This window comes from Mixia osmundae (genome assembly GCF_000708205.1).
Source record: "Mixia osmundae IAM 14324 unplaced genomic scaffold scaffold_5, whole genome shotgun sequence".
In the NCBI taxonomy this organism is placed as follows: Eukaryota; Fungi; Basidiomycota; class Mixiomycetes; order Mixiales; family Mixiaceae; genus Mixia; species Mixia osmundae.
The window spans coordinates 360,551-380,322 of NW_014575559.1; the positions used below are offsets into that span (position 1 = coordinate 360,551).

The 19,772-nt window shown below is 54.7% G+C and overlaps 9 protein-coding genes across 9 annotated transcripts; 4 read left to right on the top strand and 5 right to left on the bottom strand.

The window, feature by feature from the left end:
* Window positions 1-59: 59 nt before the first annotated feature.
* L969DRAFT_74433 (uncharacterized protein) lies at window positions 60-897 on the bottom strand. The gene is made up of 6 exons (XM_014712477.1): window positions 722-897; window positions 503-667; window positions 352-468; window positions 247-303; window positions 185-196; window positions 60-128 (listed from the first exon to the last, which is right to left on the bottom strand). Exons 1-6 carry the CDS (start codon window positions 881-883, stop codon window positions 69-71), a joined length of 573 nt encoding a protein of 190 aa, XP_014567963.1. The 5' UTR covers window positions 884-897; the 3' UTR covers window positions 60-68.
* A 58-nt stretch (window positions 898-955) lies between these two features.
* On the bottom strand, window positions 956-1,770 carry L969DRAFT_87307 (uncharacterized protein). The gene is made up of 2 exons (XM_014712478.1): window positions 1,344-1,770; window positions 956-1,291 (listed from the first exon to the last, which is right to left on the bottom strand). The coding sequence occupies exons 1-2, from the start codon at window positions 1,701-1,703 to the stop codon at window positions 1,187-1,189; spliced, it is 465 nt and encodes a 154-aa protein (XP_014567964.1). The 5' UTR covers window positions 1,704-1,770; the 3' UTR covers window positions 956-1,186.
* Window positions 1,771-1,788: 18 nt separating this feature from the next.
* On the top strand, window positions 1,789-3,886 carry L969DRAFT_94426 (uncharacterized protein; the record flags this gene model as incomplete). Its single annotated transcript, XM_014712479.1, has 2 exons — window positions 1,789-3,545; window positions 3,601-3,886. 2 exons carry the CDS (start codon window positions 1,789-1,791, stop codon window positions 3,884-3,886), a joined length of 2,043 nt encoding a protein of 680 aa, XP_014567965.1.
* Window positions 3,887-4,144: 258 nt separating this feature from the next.
* L969DRAFT_82165 (uncharacterized protein) lies at window positions 4,145-7,733 on the bottom strand (the record flags this gene model as incomplete). The annotated part of the gene is made up of 2 exons (XM_014712480.1): window positions 4,145-7,630; window positions 7,677-7,733. The coding sequence occupies 2 exons, from the start codon at window positions 7,731-7,733 to the stop codon at window positions 4,145-4,147; spliced, it is 3,543 nt and encodes a 1,180-aa protein (XP_014567966.1).
* A 600-nt stretch (window positions 7,734-8,333) lies between these two features.
* L969DRAFT_87310 (uncharacterized protein) lies at window positions 8,334-9,550 on the top strand. The gene is made up of 4 exons (XM_014712481.1): window positions 8,334-8,489; window positions 8,542-8,609; window positions 8,661-8,827; window positions 8,877-9,550. The coding sequence occupies exons 1-4, from the start codon at window positions 8,391-8,393 to the stop codon at window positions 9,518-9,520; spliced, it is 978 nt and encodes a 325-aa protein (XP_014567967.1). The 5' UTR covers window positions 8,334-8,390; the 3' UTR covers window positions 9,521-9,550.
* Window positions 9,551-12,858: 3,308 nt separating this feature from the next.
* On the top strand, window positions 12,859-14,336 carry L969DRAFT_49135 (uncharacterized protein; the record flags this gene model as incomplete). Its single annotated transcript, XM_014712482.1, has 3 exons — window positions 12,859-13,036; window positions 13,087-13,965; window positions 14,014-14,336. The coding sequence occupies 3 exons, from the start codon at window positions 12,859-12,861 to the stop codon at window positions 14,334-14,336; spliced, it is 1,380 nt and encodes a 459-aa protein (XP_014567968.1).
* A 130-nt stretch (window positions 14,337-14,466) lies between these two features.
* On the bottom strand, window positions 14,467-15,667 carry L969DRAFT_48959 (uncharacterized protein; the record flags this gene model as incomplete). Its single annotated transcript, XM_014712483.1, has 2 exons — window positions 14,467-15,333; window positions 15,389-15,667. 2 exons carry the CDS (start codon window positions 15,665-15,667, stop codon window positions 14,467-14,469), a joined length of 1,146 nt encoding a protein of 381 aa, XP_014567969.1.
* A 126-nt stretch (window positions 15,668-15,793) lies between these two features.
* On the top strand, window positions 15,794-16,741 carry L969DRAFT_49217 (uncharacterized protein; the record flags this gene model as incomplete). The annotated part of the gene is made up of 1 exon (XM_014712484.1): window positions 15,794-16,741. The coding sequence occupies one exon, from the start codon at window positions 15,794-15,796 to the stop codon at window positions 16,739-16,741; it is 948 nt and encodes a 315-aa protein (XP_014567970.1).
* Window positions 16,742-17,094: 353 nt separating this feature from the next.
* Window positions 17,095-19,665, bottom strand: L969DRAFT_48886 (uncharacterized protein; the record flags this gene model as incomplete). The annotated part of the gene is made up of 2 exons (XM_014712485.1): window positions 17,095-17,919; window positions 17,974-19,665. 2 exons carry the CDS (start codon window positions 19,663-19,665, stop codon window positions 17,095-17,097), a joined length of 2,517 nt encoding a protein of 838 aa, XP_014567971.1.
* Between the last annotated feature and the right edge of the window lie 107 nt (window positions 19,666-19,772).

The window sequence follows — 19,772 nt, forward strand, 5'->3', positions numbered from 1 at the left end:
ACATCCCGCCATGACGCGACGCGCTTCGAAACCACGAGCTTGCTTGGGCAGCAGTGGGACAAGATGCATTACGAGAACATGGCGGTCAACTTGTCCTGCTCTTTGAGCGTCTCCAGATCATCAGAGCCCTGCAGTATTGCTGCTGTGTCAGCATCAAGTTGTCAAGTGATATGATCACACTTGCGCCAATGTGTTTCTGTCAGCAGTATCAGCTTGTGGATCTCCTCACATGCGAATGGGACGTACCTGTCCGATCCAGATGTTGGGTACCGAGCGCTGACCGGACTTTTCGGCGAGGTAGTCCTGAGGGTGCGTCAACTCAAGCGAAAGACGAGCGGGAAGTCAACGGACTTGAATCTCGCTGCCCTTGTCGTGTTCGTCGAGCTCAATGATGTACGGCTTCTGCTCTTCTTTGACGTCGAGAGAAGACAGCGTTCCTTTTGCACGCTTGCAGAAGGGACACCAGCTCTGTAAAGCCGGGTTAGCCATCGTTTCGACCGACACTGAGCCATGCCTTGGAGAAGACAACGACGTGGTGCGAGGCAATGGCATCGTCGACGATGCTCTGGGGTGATGCCATTCTTGCGTATGTACGGATGAAGCTTCGAGGTCGCAAGACTTGTGTCCTTGATGTGATCAGGCGGAGCATAAAGTCCAATGACGCGATCTGTCGAAGTGATCTCTTGCTGACTCACTGGTCGTCTTTTGCTTGGCCACTCACTCTCACGCGGCAGGATGCATCCTTCGATTTCCAAGCTGAGAGGCGGAAGAAGAGACTGCGATCAGGCAAGGCGCTGATGCTTGTACTCGACCAAGCAATGTATATATTGCTTGCCCAGCCTGCACCCGTATCTACTTTCATAGTACGAGAGAAGCATGGCATCCCGTCAGATCTGCCCAATTAAGCCTCGTAACGCCCAGTCAGTAATGCGGTGGGGGACCACGCGTGAATCCTGCGGTAAAGTAGATTTTTGCGTATCCTTTTTGCGCCTGAAATGAGCATGCCCGCTCGAGACCTGTTTCTGCATCTTCGTGGTTTACGAGACGTCGACGAGGCTTTTCAGACGCTATTCCTTCCGGCGCGTCGTCGCTTAGTGATCTGACAGGGGCTGCAATGATTGTACATGCTTGATGCTACAGTCTTTTTCTGCGGGCAGCTGATCGTACACGTCCTGTCCTTCGTGCGTCATCGCTCGTCGGTCGGAAAGGCTTCATCGCTGGGCCGAAGCAACGGATCTTCTGCGCGTGCGGCAGCGATGAGATCATCTAGCCCTTTCGCCTTGATGCCATTCTGCGCGCGTTCATCAGCACACTAGCTGGCGAGACGTGTGCATGCCAGCCACCTGCAAACATGAACGATAATCTGTCCATAGGCTGCCACATTTGGCGTCGTACTCTGCGATCTTACTCTTTATAGCTTTCTGCCGTTCATCCTCGGTCATGCTGGACAGAGACCTGTCGCCTGCAGTAGGCTGAGTGGCTGAGGCTCTCTCCTTGCCTTTGTTCGATCCCCACAGCGAGAATGAGCTGCCGGCTGACTGTGCGGTGCCTGATGAGGGAGCCTGGGACGAGTCTGGCGTCGCGGCTTGAGATGAGCTGCCAGGCCGCAAGACGACGAGATTGAGATAGCCATCCAACCAGGTGTGGAAGCAGGCGTCATACTCTTGCTTCGCCCGGGTACATTCTGGCGCTAGAGAGTCCATGACGGGCAAGCCTGTCAGCGCTTCAGTCGATGATGCTCGCTGCCAAAATTGCGCGACTCGACTGTCATCGACCGTCGCAGTGTCAATGGCGAGAGAGCGCTCAGCAGAGCCAGTCAGGCGTCACAGGGACGACAGAGAGAGCCAAAGAGGATGGTCAGACTCTCACCGTCGCAAGTACGGGGGTGATGAGGAGAGAGGTCGGTCTGCAAAAGCCAGCAGCAGTCGACACGAACGAGATGACGACGAAGACGAGCGCCGGGCTCACAAGCGGCATCGAGAAGACGGCGCTGACAGACGGCCTCGAGACGAGTACAGCAGATCTAAGCACGACAGAGAGACATCACGCGAACGAGCAGCACGCAAGGAACAACGACGGGCTGCCAAAGAAGCAGCAAAGAGAGAAGCAGAGGAGCACCGTCTAGCTGCAGCCGAAGTCTCTGTCTACTCTGTCACGGACAACCCGTTCCATGACTCCAATCTCGATCAGGCGTTCGTCTGGGGCAAGAAGAAAGACAAGGAGCGAAAGCAAGGTCTCACCCAAGAAGATGCCGCCAAACGGGACGCACGCAGACGGCAAGAAGCCAAAGAAGAGCTCGAGAAGCTCAACCGACTGCGAGCCACGCGTGAGGAGGAGGCAGAGTTGCGCGAAGCCGAAGCGGCCCGAATGGCCAGGTTACAAGAATCCGCTCAGATGGAGGAATGGCTCAACAAAGAAGGAGAATTCCAGCTGGAGCAAGCGCGAAAGCGTGCAGAGATCAGGACAAAGGAGAATCGAGCAAAGCCGATCGACTTCCTGGCGCTCAATCTCAAATGGTCACAAGGTCGTGAGGCACGTCTGGCCAGCAGATCGAAGCAGTCGCTCTTGCTGGACGATGACGAAGAGGACGAGGGCGCCGGACTCGACATCGATCTCGAGGAACCCTACCTCATCTTTGAGAATCTGACGCTAGACGAAACCCGCGAGCTCGAGAACGATATCAAGATGTATCTCAGCCTCGAGACGACACCTTCCAACATCGATTTCTGGAAAGCTATGCTGGTCGTATGCGATGATGCTCTCGCTACACTCGAGTCTGAGCGCCAGCTCGGTCACGCACAATATCGTACGCAGCAGCATACCACCGTCAAGTCCGATATCGCAAACATGTTCCGTGACAAGACGTATCAGCAACTGGCAGTCTTGCAAGGTCAGATTGCAGACAAGCTTGGGAGTGGCGACCCTATCGATGTCGAGTACTGGGAAGGGTTATTGAAAGAGCTCGCAGTCTGGATGGCAAAGGCCAAGCTGCGCAACATGCACGAAGTCGTTCTCAAGAACCGTCTCGAGCAGCTCCGCCGTCGCCAACGCGATAGCGCTCTCAAGGCTCAAGCCGAGCTCGCCAATACCATCAAGCCTACTGCAGCTAGCAAGGTGGCGGCGGCGGCTGTCGAAAAGCAAGACGAGTACTCGCCTAGCATGGAACCACCTCTCGTCCACAGCTTGCTCGAAGCCGAGCAGAACCTCGAGCTGCTCGACCCGCGAGAAGAGATCAGAAAGCTCATCGAAGCGCGCAAGCTGGTCGTCGGTGCTCACTTTGTGCCTCGCAAGCAGCGCGTCGTCGATGATGGACCCGATCGTGATGAAGTGGCAGAGACGCTGTATAGGCAACATGCGGAATCGATGTACCAGCAAGCGGCGTCTGACGACGACATGGACGAGGAAGAAGAGCTGTTCAATATGGAAGCAGAGATAAGCAAGCATACCTATGGATGGGAAGACAAGTATCGACCACGCAAACCTCGCCATTTCAACAAGGTCATTACTGCCTTCGAATGGACCCGTTTCAACCGAGCCCATTACGAGTACGTCTCTGCCCTATTTGCTTGAAGGTGTGCATATGCTGATCTGCTGACGCAGTACGGACAACCCTCCACCCAAAGTGGTGCAAGGCTACAAATTTGCCATCTTCTATCCTGACCTGATCGATAAGACGAAGACGCCAACTTACCTTACTGTCAATGAACCAGGCAACGAGGATACTTGCATGCTTGTCTTCAAGGCAGGACCGCCGTATGAAGATCTCGGATTCCGGATAGTCAAGAAAGATTGGGAGTACTCCCATAAGCGTGGTTTCAAATCGACCTTCGATAGGGGTGTCCTGCAGCTCCAGTTCACGCTCAAGAAGACATTCTATCGCAAGTGATCGGACTATCAACGTGCACATTGTTGTCAACAACATGATTCCTGCAACACAATCACGCAAAGTCTATTTGACTAGCAGTGCAGAAACTGTAGAAGATGCCTTGCTGGGCGTACAAAGCCTGGGGAGTGCCTTGTTCGGCGATCTGGCCGGCATGTATGACGATGATGTGGTCGTAATCGATGATGGTTTGAATGCGGTGGGCGATAGCGATGACGATTTTGCCGTGCAGCTCGTCCTTTAGCGCATCGTGGATCTACGTCAGGTAATAAGCCATGGATGCGTTCGCACATCAGCCAGGATACATACTAGCTCGTCCGTGTCGTTGTCGAGGTTGCTCGTGGCCTCATCCAGAATGACAATATTGTTGCGTCGCAGCAACGCCCGAGCGATGTTGAGAAGCTGACACTTGCCTCGGCTGAGTCCCTTATCACCGCCGCCGGAAATTTCCTGGTCAAGCGCCAGCTCGCCTAAGCAGACTCTGCTTAGGATGCGGCGGCACTCGACATCGCTTGATTCTTCGAACGGATCAATGTTGTCTCGCACTGTGCCGGTGAATGCCTCTGATGCTTGGTGCACGTAGCTGATGCGCTCGCGTACTTGCCTCACATCAAGTCGACTGAGGTTGAGACCATCGACATGTATAGTCCCTTGCGCAAGCTCGATGGCGCCTACCAGTGAGAGCAGGAGTGATGATTTACCAGCTCCTGTCTCGCCTACAATTGCGACTTTCGTGCGCGGTTGTACGGTGAACGAAACGTTTTGAAGAACAGGCGTGCTTTTCCTCGAGTAGGCTAGCGAGACGTTATCGAACGCGAGCGAAGCCGATGAGGAAGGCCAGTAAGCAGGTGGCGCATGCCCGGCTGATGAGGCTTCTTGGTCAGTCTTAAGAAGCTGCTGTATCCGTTCCATCGCTGACAGATCTAACTGCAGATTGGCATAGTCCCAGACGAGCGAATGTACCGAAGAGACAAACAGTTGCGCAGATACGCTCGCAAATGCAGCAATGCCCGCACTGGCTTTGCTCAATGCTGCGATGAGGACGACTGCGAAGAATATCTGGTCGCCCAGCAAGTCGAAGCGAAACGAGAGAAATTGATTAGCTGACCAGTACAGATGATCTGCTAGCTGAAACGCATCAATCTGGGCAAGCATGTCCGACTGGAACCGTTCCCGAGAGGCTGTGCCAAAAGCGCGAATAGTGGTGACGCCTTTGAGCAGCGAGGCAAAGGAGGAGAAAAGAGGGGACAGATTCTTCATCTCCAAACGTCTAAGGTCTCGACTGGCGGAAATGTAAGGCCGGGCAAGCCAAGTGTAGATCGCCACAATGGCAGTAGCGGGAAGCAGAAACCAAGGCTGTGCTAGGATGATGACGATTAGCGAGCTTGCAAAGTTGATAAGAGTAGCCGAGTAATTGCGCAAAGAGCCATTGACGCTACCGTCCACGACGTTGACGTCTGAAGTGAAACGGTTGATGACCTGGCCTAGCGGTGTGTTGAGAAGCCAAAGCACAGGCGCGTCCGCAATCGTATCAGCCGCTTGCTGGAAGAGCGATCGAGCAGCACGATACGAGCTGACGTAACCGATGGACATCTTCAGCAGGCCCAAGATAGCAATGCTCAGCACGATGAGGCAGTATTCCCGCAGCCATTCCGTACTGTCCGTTGCTTGAGATTCTGCCCACGCCTTGAGAAACCAGGAGGAAGCTAATTCGCCGAAACGTGTTGACAGGAGCAAGATGGCCGTCAAGATCCAGACTGTCGAGCCTGCTGCGCGCAGATACACGGCATAGACATTCCATGCTACGCGGCCAGTCGCTCTGACCTCTGCGCGTATCAGCGAATGCACGGCAGCTGTAGCCAATTCGTTGTCATCCGTGGCGACCGTGCGTGCTTTCGCAATTGACGTCGTTGTCGAGTGACCAAGCGCAATCTTGCGAACGATTCCGTCGTCAGCATGCCAATGCTGACTTGCAATGGGCAAGCATATCGAAGCATGATGAGTCGTCATCACTACTGCGCGTCCATTCATCAGAGCCTCTGCAGAGCCGAGCAGGTTGATGATGCGAGCAGCCGTTGCTGGATCAACGGCTGAAATCGGATCATCAAATAGCAGAAGCTCCGCTGAGCTGTACAAAGCTCTCGACAGGCCAAGCCGAGCTTGTTGACCGCCGGAAAGAGATAGACCTTTGTCGCCGATGATCTGCTGATCATCAAGTTCGCTGAGCAAGTTACAGGCTTTCAGACGGTCCGGGAGATAAGGCTCGCCAAACAGGATGTTGCTGCGTATCGTGCCCTGCTGCAAAAATGGCTGCGCAGGCGCATACGCGACTTTGAGATCAACGCGACGTCTGAGTGAGCCTTTGACGCATTCAAGCTCGTTCAGAATCGCAAGTAAGACACTCGTCTTGCCAGAACCGTTGTTACCGGTGATCACAGTGATCGACTGAGGCTCGACGATTAAGCCCTGCATTTCCAAGCGAAATTGTCGCTCCTTAGAAACCTCGACTGCTGCAGAAGTCGCAAAGGCGAGAGTTGTGTCCGTACATACGATGAGACGATTGTCTGCTTTGTCAAGCATGGCAGGCTCAGGTCGGTCTGCTTCTGCAAAGTACGCTTCCAGTCTTCGCACTGAGATCAATGTCTGAAAGACGTTCAAGACCGCCTGCGGAAGGCGAATCAGGTGCGCCTGAGCCGTTGCGAGTAGTGACAGCGCTGGGAAGGCTACGGATACGGATAGCTTGTGGCCGTCTACCTGAGTATAGAAGTAGAAGGCAAGGACGACGATTGCAGGCGTTGTGAGGCCCCACAAAGAAGAGATCGTGGCCTCGTTAACGTTCTGCTTCAGACGCCATCTCAGCTCCTCTTCTCGTGCTGCCTGTACCTTGGCCACCCAGTGTTGCTGCCAGTTGAGCAATTTCAGCAGACGGACATTCTCGAGAAACTCGGTGACGACGCCCAACCGACGATCTTTTGCCAGTAATGACAGCCGCCGTATCTTGAGATTCTGTCGAGCCAGGCCTTGGTTGGCCAAATAGATCACGAGCAGTATCGCAAGTCCTATCAAGGCACTTCTGCCCATGAGTCTATACAGCAAAAGGATGGCCAACGTGAGCTCGAAAGGTGAAGTGACAACGCTGGAGATGTCCCAGAAAAGCTGCGCAACGCTGTAGGCATCGGCAGACATAAGGTTGACGATCCTGCCAGTATCTGACGAGCCCGAACGATCGCCATCGGGTGGAACATAGGTCGTAGCCTTGCGTGTCAGCGCCTTGGCAGATATTTTTGCAATCAAGACGCCTCTTGTTCGCTCGTAAGCGCGGCGAGAATGCCAGGAGCGCATTAGGTCGGCTTCCGCTTCCACAAAGGCAAGCGTAAGTATAAGGGCGGCGAATAAGACCGCGTTGATGCGGCCCTGCGATGAATTCTGTTGCAGCTTGTCTAAGATCTGTTGCAGAAGCACCGGTCTTGTAAGCGATAGAGCCGAAGTGATGAAGCGTAGGCTGATGTCAATCATCAGGTCTAGCGCGTTCGCGCGTGCTAAATTGGACACGAGGCCTGCGCGGTCGTGTACGCATCGGTAGATCTCGAACAAAGCGCGATGTCGCAGATATGGCGACAACGTCCATAGGTCGCTCTCTTCGAGCGTTCTTCGTCCAGCTAGCGAAATCAGAGAGCTTACGAAGCTTGCAGTGAGCCATTCGAGAAGACAGACGCGATCCTCCGGGCTACTCAGCTCGGATGTCATCTGGCAGGATTCTAAGCATTGCGCGCCATCAGCGACGAAAGCGTACCTCTCGGCCTGATGCTATCTCCTTGAGCGGCAGAGGTGCTGTGTCTACGCAAGGCATTGACAAGCAGATGCAGACGAGCGCTATCAGCAGGACCGCGTCCACACTGATGAGCGCAATTGTCCCAGCAGTCAATACGCTCGTTGTAGCGAGCGCCCGGACAGCGATCGAGGCTGGCTGGATGAGTTGTACCAGACACGAAGCGAGAAAGACATATGGGGCTGCCACGGGTGGTCTGAACAGCAAGTCTAGCTCAAGCACAGCTTGAAGTACGATGCTTGCAATCGAGAGTTGTGCGATCCGCTTCAGCCGGGCAGCAAATGTGCATGTATAAACATGTATCGCGAGTCTGGTGCCAGCCAGGGACAGAAGTGTGAGCGTTCGCCAGCGCTTGGGCCTCCGTTTTGTCGGCCTGCACGACGCATCATGCTCGGTAAGATCTTGAAGCGTGACGAAAGCTCGAGGGATCAAGTGATGAGGAAGTGAAGTGCGCTTGATCGCTGTCGCAGCGAGCAGGGCCGCATATAGCACCGTCAGGCAGTCATCAATCATGCAGCACTGGCTGGGGATCAATTGATATGCGTGTCGCCATCGGAAATGCGTCCGCTACGTGCCCCCGAAGCTCAGCGTAATTCTTTGTGACCGAAGTGGCCGAACCCCGCTTTGGCGGTCTCTTGCCGACGAATGCCAACCATCTTGTCAGCTTCGTGAAGCAGCATGGCCGATGAATATACGCACTTTATCAGCGAGCTCAGCCAATTGGGCGCTGTATCGCGGGAAGCGCTGCTAGCTGATGGTGCAAAGCTCAAAGACAAGGAAAGTTGAAGTCACTCCGCGGATTGCTGTCGACTTATACGGCTATTTGCAGGTCATCCTCATCACTGGCGGTGCATCTGGCATAGGCAAAGATTTTGGACTGGAAGCGGCACGTTTCGGGTCAGTCCATGGGGTTCGAATGTCGCAAAGATGGGCTGATGAGCATTGCAGCGCTAAGTTAGCGATATGCAATACGACGCCCAAGACAGGCACGGCAGCAGCAAAAGCGATGGAAGCAGCAGGATCGCCTAAGACGCTGTCTGTCTCGCCCATTGATGTGCAAGACTGGGATCAACAGCTCAGATTCTTCAAAGAGACTGTTGCCGCCTTTGGCAAGAGTATGCAGCCAGTCTCTCCAATGTCTGCAATCAGCTGATACACAAACAGTCGACATCGTCGTTGTCAACGCTGGCATCACAGAAGTGGGCGACTTTGGCGATTTCGCAGGGCTCTCCGCACTCGGCGACCCAAAGCCGCCCAACTTCAAGACCTTCCAGACCAACACTGTTGGCGCACTGTACACGACACGTCTCGCACTCCACTACTTGCGCGAGAATAGCGCGAAAGACAAGTCAATCGTGCTAGTCGGTTCTATGGCGTCCTTCTTTGGCATTCCCGCCGCGCCAATGTATACAACAAGCAAGCACGCTATGTTAGGCATGATGCGCAGCCTTGTCTATCAGTGCAAATCTGAGGGGATACCCCTCAATATGGTCGCTCCCTGGTTCACAGACACGAATATTATCGATATCCCAACGCGATCAGGCTTGGCGGGCCTGCCTTTGTGCGAGATGGCAGACTGCACGGCTGCAATGGTCAAGCTGGCGACTGACAAAACGATGTACGGACACTCTCTGGTCATCGACGCAAGAGGCATCTTCAATATACCCCCAGAGAGCACACTAGTCGGCAAATCGAGCTACTACTACGAGTTCAGCCGGCGCGCGGCATTCTCTATTCAGCTCACGGTACTTGCACGAGATTCGCTTCTGTTCGCCCGACATCTTGTGAAACGTACCATCGGCATATGAATGCATTGTGTCCATGCCTCAGTTTGCGACTTTGACCCATGTTGAGCGTTTCCTCGAGCGCGTCGCGTATCACTTCAACGTCTCACACGACTCGATCGAATGACAGGAGCAGCGAGCTCGCACGATGAGCGGTCTCGGTAGCGCATCCGCTCATCGAGGAGCGACTGAGACCATCCCGACAGATACCTCGGGCTCGGAGGTCTACATGGACGGCCAGACAGGCGACCCAGACGATGACCACGACGAGGAGGAGTCCTTCTTCGTCAGGGCGCTCTATGACTTTAGCGGTGCAGACACAGCTAGTCTGAGCTTCAAACGAGGCGCACTGGCACGTCTACAGCTCTTGATCTGATGCATCCACGAGCTGATCTTAAGCTTATGGGCTGAACAGATTGAAGTCCTCACGACACTCGAGTCCGGCTGGTGGGATGGCGTACTTGTCGAGCAAAGGGAGCGAGGCTGGTTCCCTTCCAACTACGTTTCCCGAGTCACAGACGAAGAAGCGCTCTGGGCGCAAGGCTTACTCGACCGAGATACTCAAGCTATGGAGAGCCTGTCCTTGGCTACCGACAGACAACAGAACGCTTCAGGCCAAGGCGTACCCTCTTCAGTCGAGAGTAGCGTCGTCGGCGACTATACGCCGGTTGGTCAGTCCATGTACACTCTGTGCAGCATCGCTTGCTTATACTCTCGGCTCGACAGATGCTCGAGATGATGCGGGTGATGACATCTTTGCAGAGCTCGCTCAAGCCGCGTTCCAGGCGCGAACAAGCTCCTCAATCGCTCGGCAGCAGCCGAGCCAGGCGAACTCTACACGCCCGGTCTCGGTCGCAACATCTGCCGGTTCGGGCAGGCACACACCCAGCAGTGCATCCGCATGGGACTATTGGGTTCCTCAAGTGACACAATCCGGTCAGGTCGTCTACTACAACACGCGTACGGGAGAGACCTCCCTCGACATGCCTGCCGGAGCGGATGAGCGCAGCGAATTTGGTGATTCGCGCAGGGGTAGCGTCGCGCCAGGCTCGATGGATACCACCCTTGTCGCCTCAACACGTCAACAGTCGATGACCTCTACCGTTGTTACGAAGGCGTCAGACACCAAGTCTCTCTCCTCTAATTCGTTTGTATCACGATATCCAGAATCAGCTCTCGCCAATACGGCTTGGGTCGCGAGAACCTTGCAAGATGGTAGTACATACTTTTACGAGAATCTACAAACAGGCGAGAAGCGCTGGACCCCGCCGAGTGCCGAAGAAGCATCTCTCTCGGTGCTCTCACCCGGCAACGCTGCAGCGGATGATGCAAAGACCTCCACTGCGCCAACTTCACGTGATACAATCACTCTTGATTCGTTCCGGCTCCCCACTAGCGTCGGCGCCCCTGCTCCTACGTTAGCCATCGATAGGTCGAGCACGCCTAGTCGACAGGCAGCGCGCTCGCAGCTCTCTCATAGACGTCTGTCTTCCGTGATCGACCTTGATACATTGTCGGCACCTCCGATGGGTAAGAACGCTGCTCGCGTAGCGATAGCTTTGCGAAAGGTGTCCCTACCTCGCCCGGTAACGATTGGGCTGCTAGAACAAGACGTAAGACGCGCAATCAGCCAGCTTGTTGACTGCGCCCATCCCAATCGATCTCGAGAGCGAGACAGAGCCAATGTAGATGCGGCCGAAACAGAGGATCGGCAGGCTCTCGCTAGCGCAATCGTTGCCGTTGTTGCTCGCGTGTCTGTCTTGCTCCATGCTGCCGGCGTTCTCGATACCGCCACTCCCTCAAATGCACTTTATGCAGGCGCACTCAACCTCGACTACGAAGCTTCGACCAATCTGATCGTAAACGAGTTGAGACCATTTGCCCGCAAGATCACCTCGACGCTGTCCAAGCTCATACTGGCTGTACGCGCGACCTGGGGACTGATGGCGAGCTCGAACCAAGAGGACGACGCATTTGTGGCTTCTTTCCAATTAGCCGAAGACGAAGAAGAATTGCAGGTACTTAGACGAACACGTAACGATGCCACACGATTGCGGCAAGAGATCGAGTCCAAGCTTCGGCTCGATGTCGTTGTTGGGACACGAGACGCCACGAGCAGCCTGGGAGCCTTCGTGGCCGAGTTCGTGAAGCTGCGCTCGGCGACAGGTTTGCAGTCTTATCGAGCTTCGCTGCCGGCTCTGAAGCTAGTGGAGCCTGTCATTTTCACTACGGCGGAGGCGTTGCTACTGCCGGGTGGAAGCATAGGCGCAAACTGGCGTGGTCACGGCTTCGCTGTCCTTCCGCTAGAATCTGCCTCTGTGCTCGCTCTCAATCCTCTTTCCACTTTGGTCACGGGCAAAGTCACAGAAGCAAAAAGCACAGTACTCAAGTGCATACTTGGTCTGAGGCAATCACTCGAAGCGCTGTCGGCAGGAACCCGTCCAATTTCAACCTCAACCAAAGGCAGACCTGCCACACCCCCCAATTCGCGCGCTCGCTCTCGCTCCAGAGCCATCACTCTTTTTCCCGCTTTGTTAGAGCAGTCGCAGGGCCTTATGCTGCTCATCTCGCGCTTTCTGTCCGCCACTGAAGAGATCGATATTGCTGCTTGCGTTGATATCGAGATTGACATTGACAACGTACCCGGCTTGCGAGAATCATTAGATGCCTCCGTCAGCGCGGGACCAAGCAAGTCGAAAGCAACTCCTGATCAGTACAAAGGTTACAATGCTTCTCTTAAAGAAGGCAAGCAGCTCTTGCTCAGCCTGCAAACTTCGAAACAGAGCATCTACGATGCAAACGCGTCGCTCCTGCTCTCGGTACAATCACTCGGCATCCGCCAAAGTCGCAATCGTAGACGGCAGATCGGGCTTGACGTCGGTGCCAATAACATCTCGCAGCCCGCAGAAACTTCGCCCCTCCAAAGCTTCACTGCACCATCTCCGGCAGTCGAAGACATGGATGCAGCCTTCTCCGCGCTCCTTGATGCTGAAGATAGCATCGAGTCTCTTTCCAGAGCGCTGTCTGCTCTGCTCAAAGTGGCCGAATTGCAGGCAACGATGCCGAGTGACTTGCGCCAAATCAATGCTGCTTACCGACGGTTGTTGGTAGATCGCGCATCTGCCCGCATGCAGCCAAAGTCTGCGAACATGGCTTTTTCGCTCTCTGCAACGCGCGAGCCGGTTCAAGACGGGCTCAGTCCCGAACAAGTCAGCGCACAAACATTCTCACACGAACCTGCAACGCCTGCACGGACTACCGACGCTGCTTCTTGGGCACCGTCTATGAGTACGAGTCTCTTGGATCTTGCCCGACATGACTGATCAGTCGCCATCTCAGATACGAAGTCTAAGCTACGCAAGATGTTCGGAGACGATGCGCCTCCACCGGAAGCGCAGAGAACGCTGGGCGTTCGGCCAACCGGACCTGCTTTCCTGCAGCCAGACTATGCACCCGGAGATCTCTCGCTCGCGTCCGATGGACAGGTCAAAGGCGGCACACTCGCGGCTCTCGTTGAGAAGCTCACCAGTCACGAAGGAGGTAAGCTTGCTCGCCGTCTGTTCAGCGAGCCGTTGCTCACAGGGCGCCAGTCGATCATCATTTCAATACGACTTTTCTGCTCACATACCGAACGTTTACTACCTCTAACGACCTATTTGACATGCTCGTACAGCGGTACATGATCGAGATGCCGGCTGGTCTGGCAGCCGAAGAAGCACACATCTGGACAGAACAGAAGCAAAAGCTCGTCAGAATTCGCGTACTCAACATACTGAAGGTCTGGATCGAGTCAAATCTTTATGACGACAACGAGAGTGCAGTCTTGGATCGAGTCAGCCGCTTTGCGACCGAAGCGGTGACAGACTCCGTGGCAGCAAAGCAGGTCATAAGAGTCGTCGAGCGCAGACTGCAAAACGGCGTACCGAGCCTCGCAGCACCCCTGACGAGCTATGGTCCACCGCCGCCGCCTATCATATCGCGAAGCATACGCAAGCTCAAGTTTCTTGATATGGATCCAACCGAGCTCGCTCGCCAACTGACGTTATACGACAGTCGGCTATTCTCTGCCATCCGTCCGCCCGAGTGTCTAGCGAAAGCATGGCCAAAGAAGGTTCAGACAGACTCGCCTAACATTCGTGCAATGATCGATCTCAGCAACGCCATCACACGCTGGGTCGGCTGTACCATACTTGAGTATCAAGATCCAAAGAAACGAGTTGGAGTCGTCAAGCATTTTGTGAACATCGCCGAGCGTTGCCGGCAGCTTCAGAACTTCTCCACTGTCATGCACATCATCGCCGGTCTCAATTCGACACCGATCTATCGGTTGAAGCGCACATGGGAGATCGTACCTCAAAAGACAGTCAACACCCTCGCAGCACTCAACGAGCTGATGAAGCCCAACAAGAACTTTGGCGATTATCGTGACGCTGTGCGAACGATTGGCCCACCCTGCGTACCTTTCTTGGGTGAGCATGAACGCGTCTTCTGGCCCACCTGATCTGAATAAGTCGCAGGCGTGTATCTCACTGATTGGACATTCATCGGCGATGGCAACCCGGATTTCCTACGAGAGAAGCCAGACCAGATCAACTTTGCAAAGCGACAAAAAGCTGGAGAGCTCATCCAGCAAGTACAGCTACACCAATCGACACCCTACAACCTACAAGAAGTGCCGTCATTCCTCAAATACCTTGAGGAGCAATTCAACCTGGCAGATCGCGATGAGCAAGAACTTTACGAGCTCAGCATGGCACTGGAGCCGCGAGAGCGCGATGACGAAAGGGTAGCAAGGATGCTCAACGAATCAGGCGAGCGCCATTCTCATGTGCTGCGTTAGTCAAGACTGACAATCTCACTTACAGGCTTCATCTGAGATGAGCGTGCAGTGCCAGTGTTGAATGCCCATTGCATGTATATGCGACGCGAGTGTCGTGACTTTGTAGTCTGCATCGATCGGGTGTTCGGGTTCAGAGAGCTATAGTCTTTTGGGCAGCTGCGCTCTGGTGTGCCAGGTCGCAGAGATGTATGACCTCGCGTGCTTCCTCAGGCTGGACGAGCAATCGCGAGGCGTCTTTGTGCTCGAGAGCATCGTGCAAGTGTCTGTAGAAATCGAGATATCGCCCTTTCTCGCTCTTGATCTTCTCATGTTGTGGCGCGGGAGGTTTGGTGATGTCGCAGGAGACGGGAATTGACCAGAGCTCGGCTGCAATATTGTCGTCCTCAATGCCGAGATCATCATCCTTCGCAGGCGTCTTGCCTGCGATGAGTTGCGCCTCTTGCGGATCGACACCGGCTTTTCGGAACTCTCCCCTGTCGCCTTTGACGATGTATCGCATGTTGGGCCCCAGAGATGTTGTAGACCCCTTCAGAACGACGGTGAGTGGCAATTCGCGTGACAAAGGCAGTCCGGCAGAAGACGAGCCTGTCGCCTTGCTGGGTCCATACTCGAGCGTCACTGTGAATGCGTCTTCGAGCTCGAGTGGGGGCAGTTGTCGTCGAGAATAAGTCTGTCCGGTGATAGAAGTGGGTTTGCCGAAGAGGTACAGCGATTGATCGATGAGGTGTGAGCCGAGGTCGTATACCTGGCCGCCACCAGGCCTGGCTTGCTCCTTCCATACCTTTTCGCTCTTCCTGAAGAGTCTGAAGCGATCAAAGTGACTTTCAAAATCGGTGACCTGTCCGAGTCTGCCCTCCCTGATGACTTTGAGCAACGTGAGGAGATCCGAATCGAGTCGCCTGTTCTGATAAACTGCAATGAGTAATCCTTTCGACTTTGCAAGCGAGATGAGCTTGTCCGCCTCGACGGCCGTAGGCGTGAGAGGCTTCTCGACGACCTGTGTACCTCGAGTTAATCAGCCACGGGAGAACGCAAGACCAGCGTAGGCGTACGATATGTTTGCCGGCGTTCAAGCATTGCTTGGCTTGCTCAAAGTGCAGCTCGTTCGGCGTGCTGATGACGACGAGATCTATCGACGCATCGGCGCAGACTTCATCGAGAGTGGCTACAGTCTTGACGCCTGGCAGACGCTGCTTGACTTCCTCTTGACTCTCCGGTCGACGCGCAAGAATGGTCGACAGCTTGAAGTGCTCCGGCAGTGAGGATAGCAAAGGAGCGTGGAAGACAAAGCAGGACATTCCTGTGCCAAGTATGGCCACGTTGTAGACCATCTTGACGGCCAAGGAGTGCTGTGACGGCGTGGGGTTGACAGCAAGGAGAAAGAGCAGTCGCGTCGTCGATCAATCAATCGATCAAGCAAGGTAACGTACGTGGAAGTGTTTGGACGAGGCTCGTTGATGGTCCATGCTAGCATCTCACTGGGCGCCGTGGCAGCACGCCGGGTGAGCAGTCATGTCGAGCCGTTTGCAGCACGCAAAGCTTTTCCCATCAGCCTCAGACAGCTCATCTTCTTCGGTCGAGATGTCAACCGCGACAAGTTGGTGACTGCCGGCAATTTCATCCGCACAGAGCTGCCTGTCAGACTGGCCCATCGTATCAAGGATCTCGAAGTGTTGCCGTATGTCGTCGGGTCGAATCCTGTCATCAAGCCCGTATTTGAACGATACGTCGACGCATTCGAACGGATTCGTACTTATCCCGTCATCAGGACATTTGAAGATAACCTGCAGTTCTGCGAGTTCATGAAAGGCTTGCTCGAGGAGCATCTCGTCATCATACCTCTCCTGGCAAGAGCACTGCAAGACTCGGCCAAGGAAACGCCTGCAAGTCAGCTCGATGCATTCATGGCCAAGATGCTACGCTCGCGAATCAGCAGGCGCATATTGACACAACAGCATATCGCGCTTTCAGAGCAGTATGCTTCCGGCTCCTTCGAAAGAGGTGCAGCATCGGACCGCTTCGTCGGCGTTGTGGACAATCGACTTTGTCCGGCCGAGGTGGCAGAAAGGTGCGCCCGCCTCGTCACGAGCGCAATGATAGACGAAGTACCCGAGCACGAGCACGCGCAATTACGCTTCGACATCGATGGCAACACCAAAGCTACCTTCTCGTACCTGCCCGAGCATCTCGAGTATATCCTCTTTGAGTTATACCGCAATAGCGCCAAAGCAACACTAGCAAGGCATGGCGACCATGCATGCGAGCATCCCATCTCGACTACCATCTGCGAAAGCGGCACTGATATGCTCATACGTGTCTCTGACCAAGGTGTCTTCCTTCTTTTCAGCCTGTCGATTCTGACTGATCCAGTTTCGCAGCTGGCGGGATCCCCCCGTTCGATCTAGATCGCCCACTGACAGGCAGCGCTCGACTGGAAGTCTTCAGCTTTGTCAATCCTCGCACCTTCTCGTCTGGCCAGTCTGAGGTCGAGCGATTGGCAGCAACAGTAGCGGAGCAACGGGCAGTCAAAGGGCAGATGGGACTGGGTCTAGGTCTCTCTCGAATGTGCGTCTTATGATTGACCCTCACGAAGCAGCACTGATTAGTATTTTTAGGTATGCTGAATTCTTCGGTGGCGATCTGGACCTGTATAGTCTACCAGAATGGGGCTCAGACGCCTTTGTGCGAATTCCACTCGTAGTGGGCAAGCAAGATCATATCTAGCTTACTTTTGCTCGACGATGACAACAACATGCGCTTAGGTGTCGATAGGCTCGACTGCATCGACGTGCGTCTCTGCGTCTGCCGCATGACCCAGCGTATCGGTGCCAGCAGCGCCGCTGGCGGTATCTGCAGAGGCGTTGCTGTCCTCAAGAATGGGCGCTGCCGCTTGCGCAGCGCGAGTCGCCTGATCTGCCTGCGTCAGTGCGCGCTGGTGATTCGAGCCAGTGTCGACCTTCATGATCTCTCGCAGAGCCATAGTCGCATAAGCTGCAGTGCCAAGATGCAAGTCGATCTGCAAGGCTCGGCGAATAGGATTCGCTTCTGGCTCTGGCATTGGCTCGCCCAGCAAAGCATCTTCGTCCGATGCCGCCAGTGGAAAATTGGGATCGCTGTAATTCAGAATTGTATGGGACACATGACCAGGCTTGTGCAGGAACTTGCGGTATGAACCACTCAGCGAATATTCTGCCTTTTCGCGAACGAGATCTGTCCATTCGAGACCATCCTCCTTGAGGATTGCTTTGGCCAGCTCTCCGAGCTCATTGGCAGGATAGACACAATTGAAGCCGACTTGAGGCAGCACGACGTCGTGGATCGAAACCGATGCGAGATCTGCTTCTCTCAAAATTTTGACGGCTGCGATGCGCGACTTTGCACGCAGCGTGCGCGTTTGCTTCGAGATGGCCTCGTCATCTTCCGGCAAGTCAGCTTCTTCGCCCTCTTGCATATCTGACAGCATGACCAGATCACCAACGACGGGTTTGTCGCAGCCATAGAGCTTGGCGCGCTCCGACGCTACCCGATTCCAGATGTACGACTGATAGGCATTGACGAACATCATACGCAGCTGCTTGGGTATCTGCACGATCAACGTCAGAGATCATCAAGGATATGCTTGGCAGGGTGACAGTACCCTTTGTAGCGCATTCTTGTGATCTTGGGGATCCTTGATCAACCCTTCGAGAATATGGCGCTCGGCCACGAGCCAGCGTGGGAAAGCAGCCAGCGCAGCTTTTGCATCGCCCGTCTCTGCATACGTCTTCCTGATCGAGCCTGCAGGTTCCTGCTCGTCGGCACGGGGGCGCATGATGAGATCGCAAGCGAGCTCATAGTCATTGTGCAAGAGTGCGAGTCCGATGGCATGGGTGGGGATCGTCGCGGTTCCGAATCTCTGAGTACCGTAGTAATTGATGAAGCCATGCCGCAAAGTAGCCATCGCCTTGTCAACAATTTCGTCAGACTCGACTTGCAGGTCTCGCAAGGTGATGAGGAAGCGATTGCCTTTAAGATCGCCCAGCTTGAGCGGTTCGTCTGCATAGCACAAGTCACCAATGCGAATTCCCTTGTCGCCGCGCGTGTGCTGCTGATCTGGTCCTCTGCGCCCGCCGCCTCGCCCACCTCTGCCTCCGCGGCCGCCTCGACCTCTGTCATTCGAGCCTTGCTCGTTGCCTCTGTTATGCATAAGATACCATATATCGTCCAGGCTCTTCTTGCTTCGTCCGCGATCGAGTGAGACTCTCTGCACGCTGACGGCACGTTTATCTTTCGTGCCTGCTGTCCCAATATCTCTACCCTGGACGTTCAGAGCTCTCGCGAGAATATTGAGAGCATCCGAATTGTCGCGATTGGTCTTTTGCAGAGTGAAGTGGATATAGGGACCGGCAGCCCTGTTGGCTTCCCTTTCTAATTGCTTCAAGGCGTCTCGCTTCAGGTCCTGCTCAGACATCTTTGACCGATCTGGGTTCTTGCTCGGTCCGCCGCCTCTCGGTCGGCTGTTATCATCTCTCCCTCGACCTTTGCTGGCCCAGGTAATGATGATCGATGTCTTTTCGTCTTCTTGCTTGTGCTCGGTAATGAGCTTGCCACCGAATACTTCGCGAATGATCTGGTGGAACGCTTTGCGATCATCTTTACTATCCATAGCTTTGACGGCCACCGAGCCGCGAGCACTCCAGCCCTCGCCGCCTTTCTGCCACAAGTCCTTGAGCGAGTCAAGCGCGTCGGGTGGCAGGACTTTCGCCAACCGTGGATCTTGCTCTGGTGGTCCCTCAAACGCTGGCTCTTGTGGCTCGGATGCACTCGCAGGTGTCTCCGACGTAGGCACGGGTGCAGACGCGGGCCGTTGTAGGACATAATCATCTGGCAAATTTGTGACGAGCCGAGCAGGCCGTCTGATATCTTTCAACCTGACGACTTGACCGTCATTGCCAATTTCCCAGACAAGAAAGTCTGTGAAGCGCTCTTTGAAGCGAGCAGTGAAGGAGGGGACGCTGTTGTCTACGTAGGCCTCAATGCCGACATCCTCTAGCGTTTGGGGCCGACCGCCGATCGTCTTTAAGCGAGAGAACATGGTCTCTCGTTTGTCTGACGTGCTCGCAGTCGGTTCAGACGTTGGGGTATCTGGTTGATGCACATTGCTGTCCACTGATGACGTATGAGCGGCTTGGAGGCCAGATATGCCCGCTTGCAGAGGGCTTTGTGCCTCTTTGCTGGCAATGTCCGTCAGATCAAGCGATCCGTCTATCTCAGGCTGATCAAGCTTGGTGCGCTTCTCGGGAAGACTTTTGTCATCGTCTGAGCCTTCTCTGGGCCTTACAGTGGCCATGAAGGGTGCAGACAGTCGTTCAAAGGAGAAGCAAAGTCAACGTGGAAACGCCCAAAAAACCGCGAAGTCAATCAACGAGGCATCAGCGCATCAGCATCCGTCAAGAC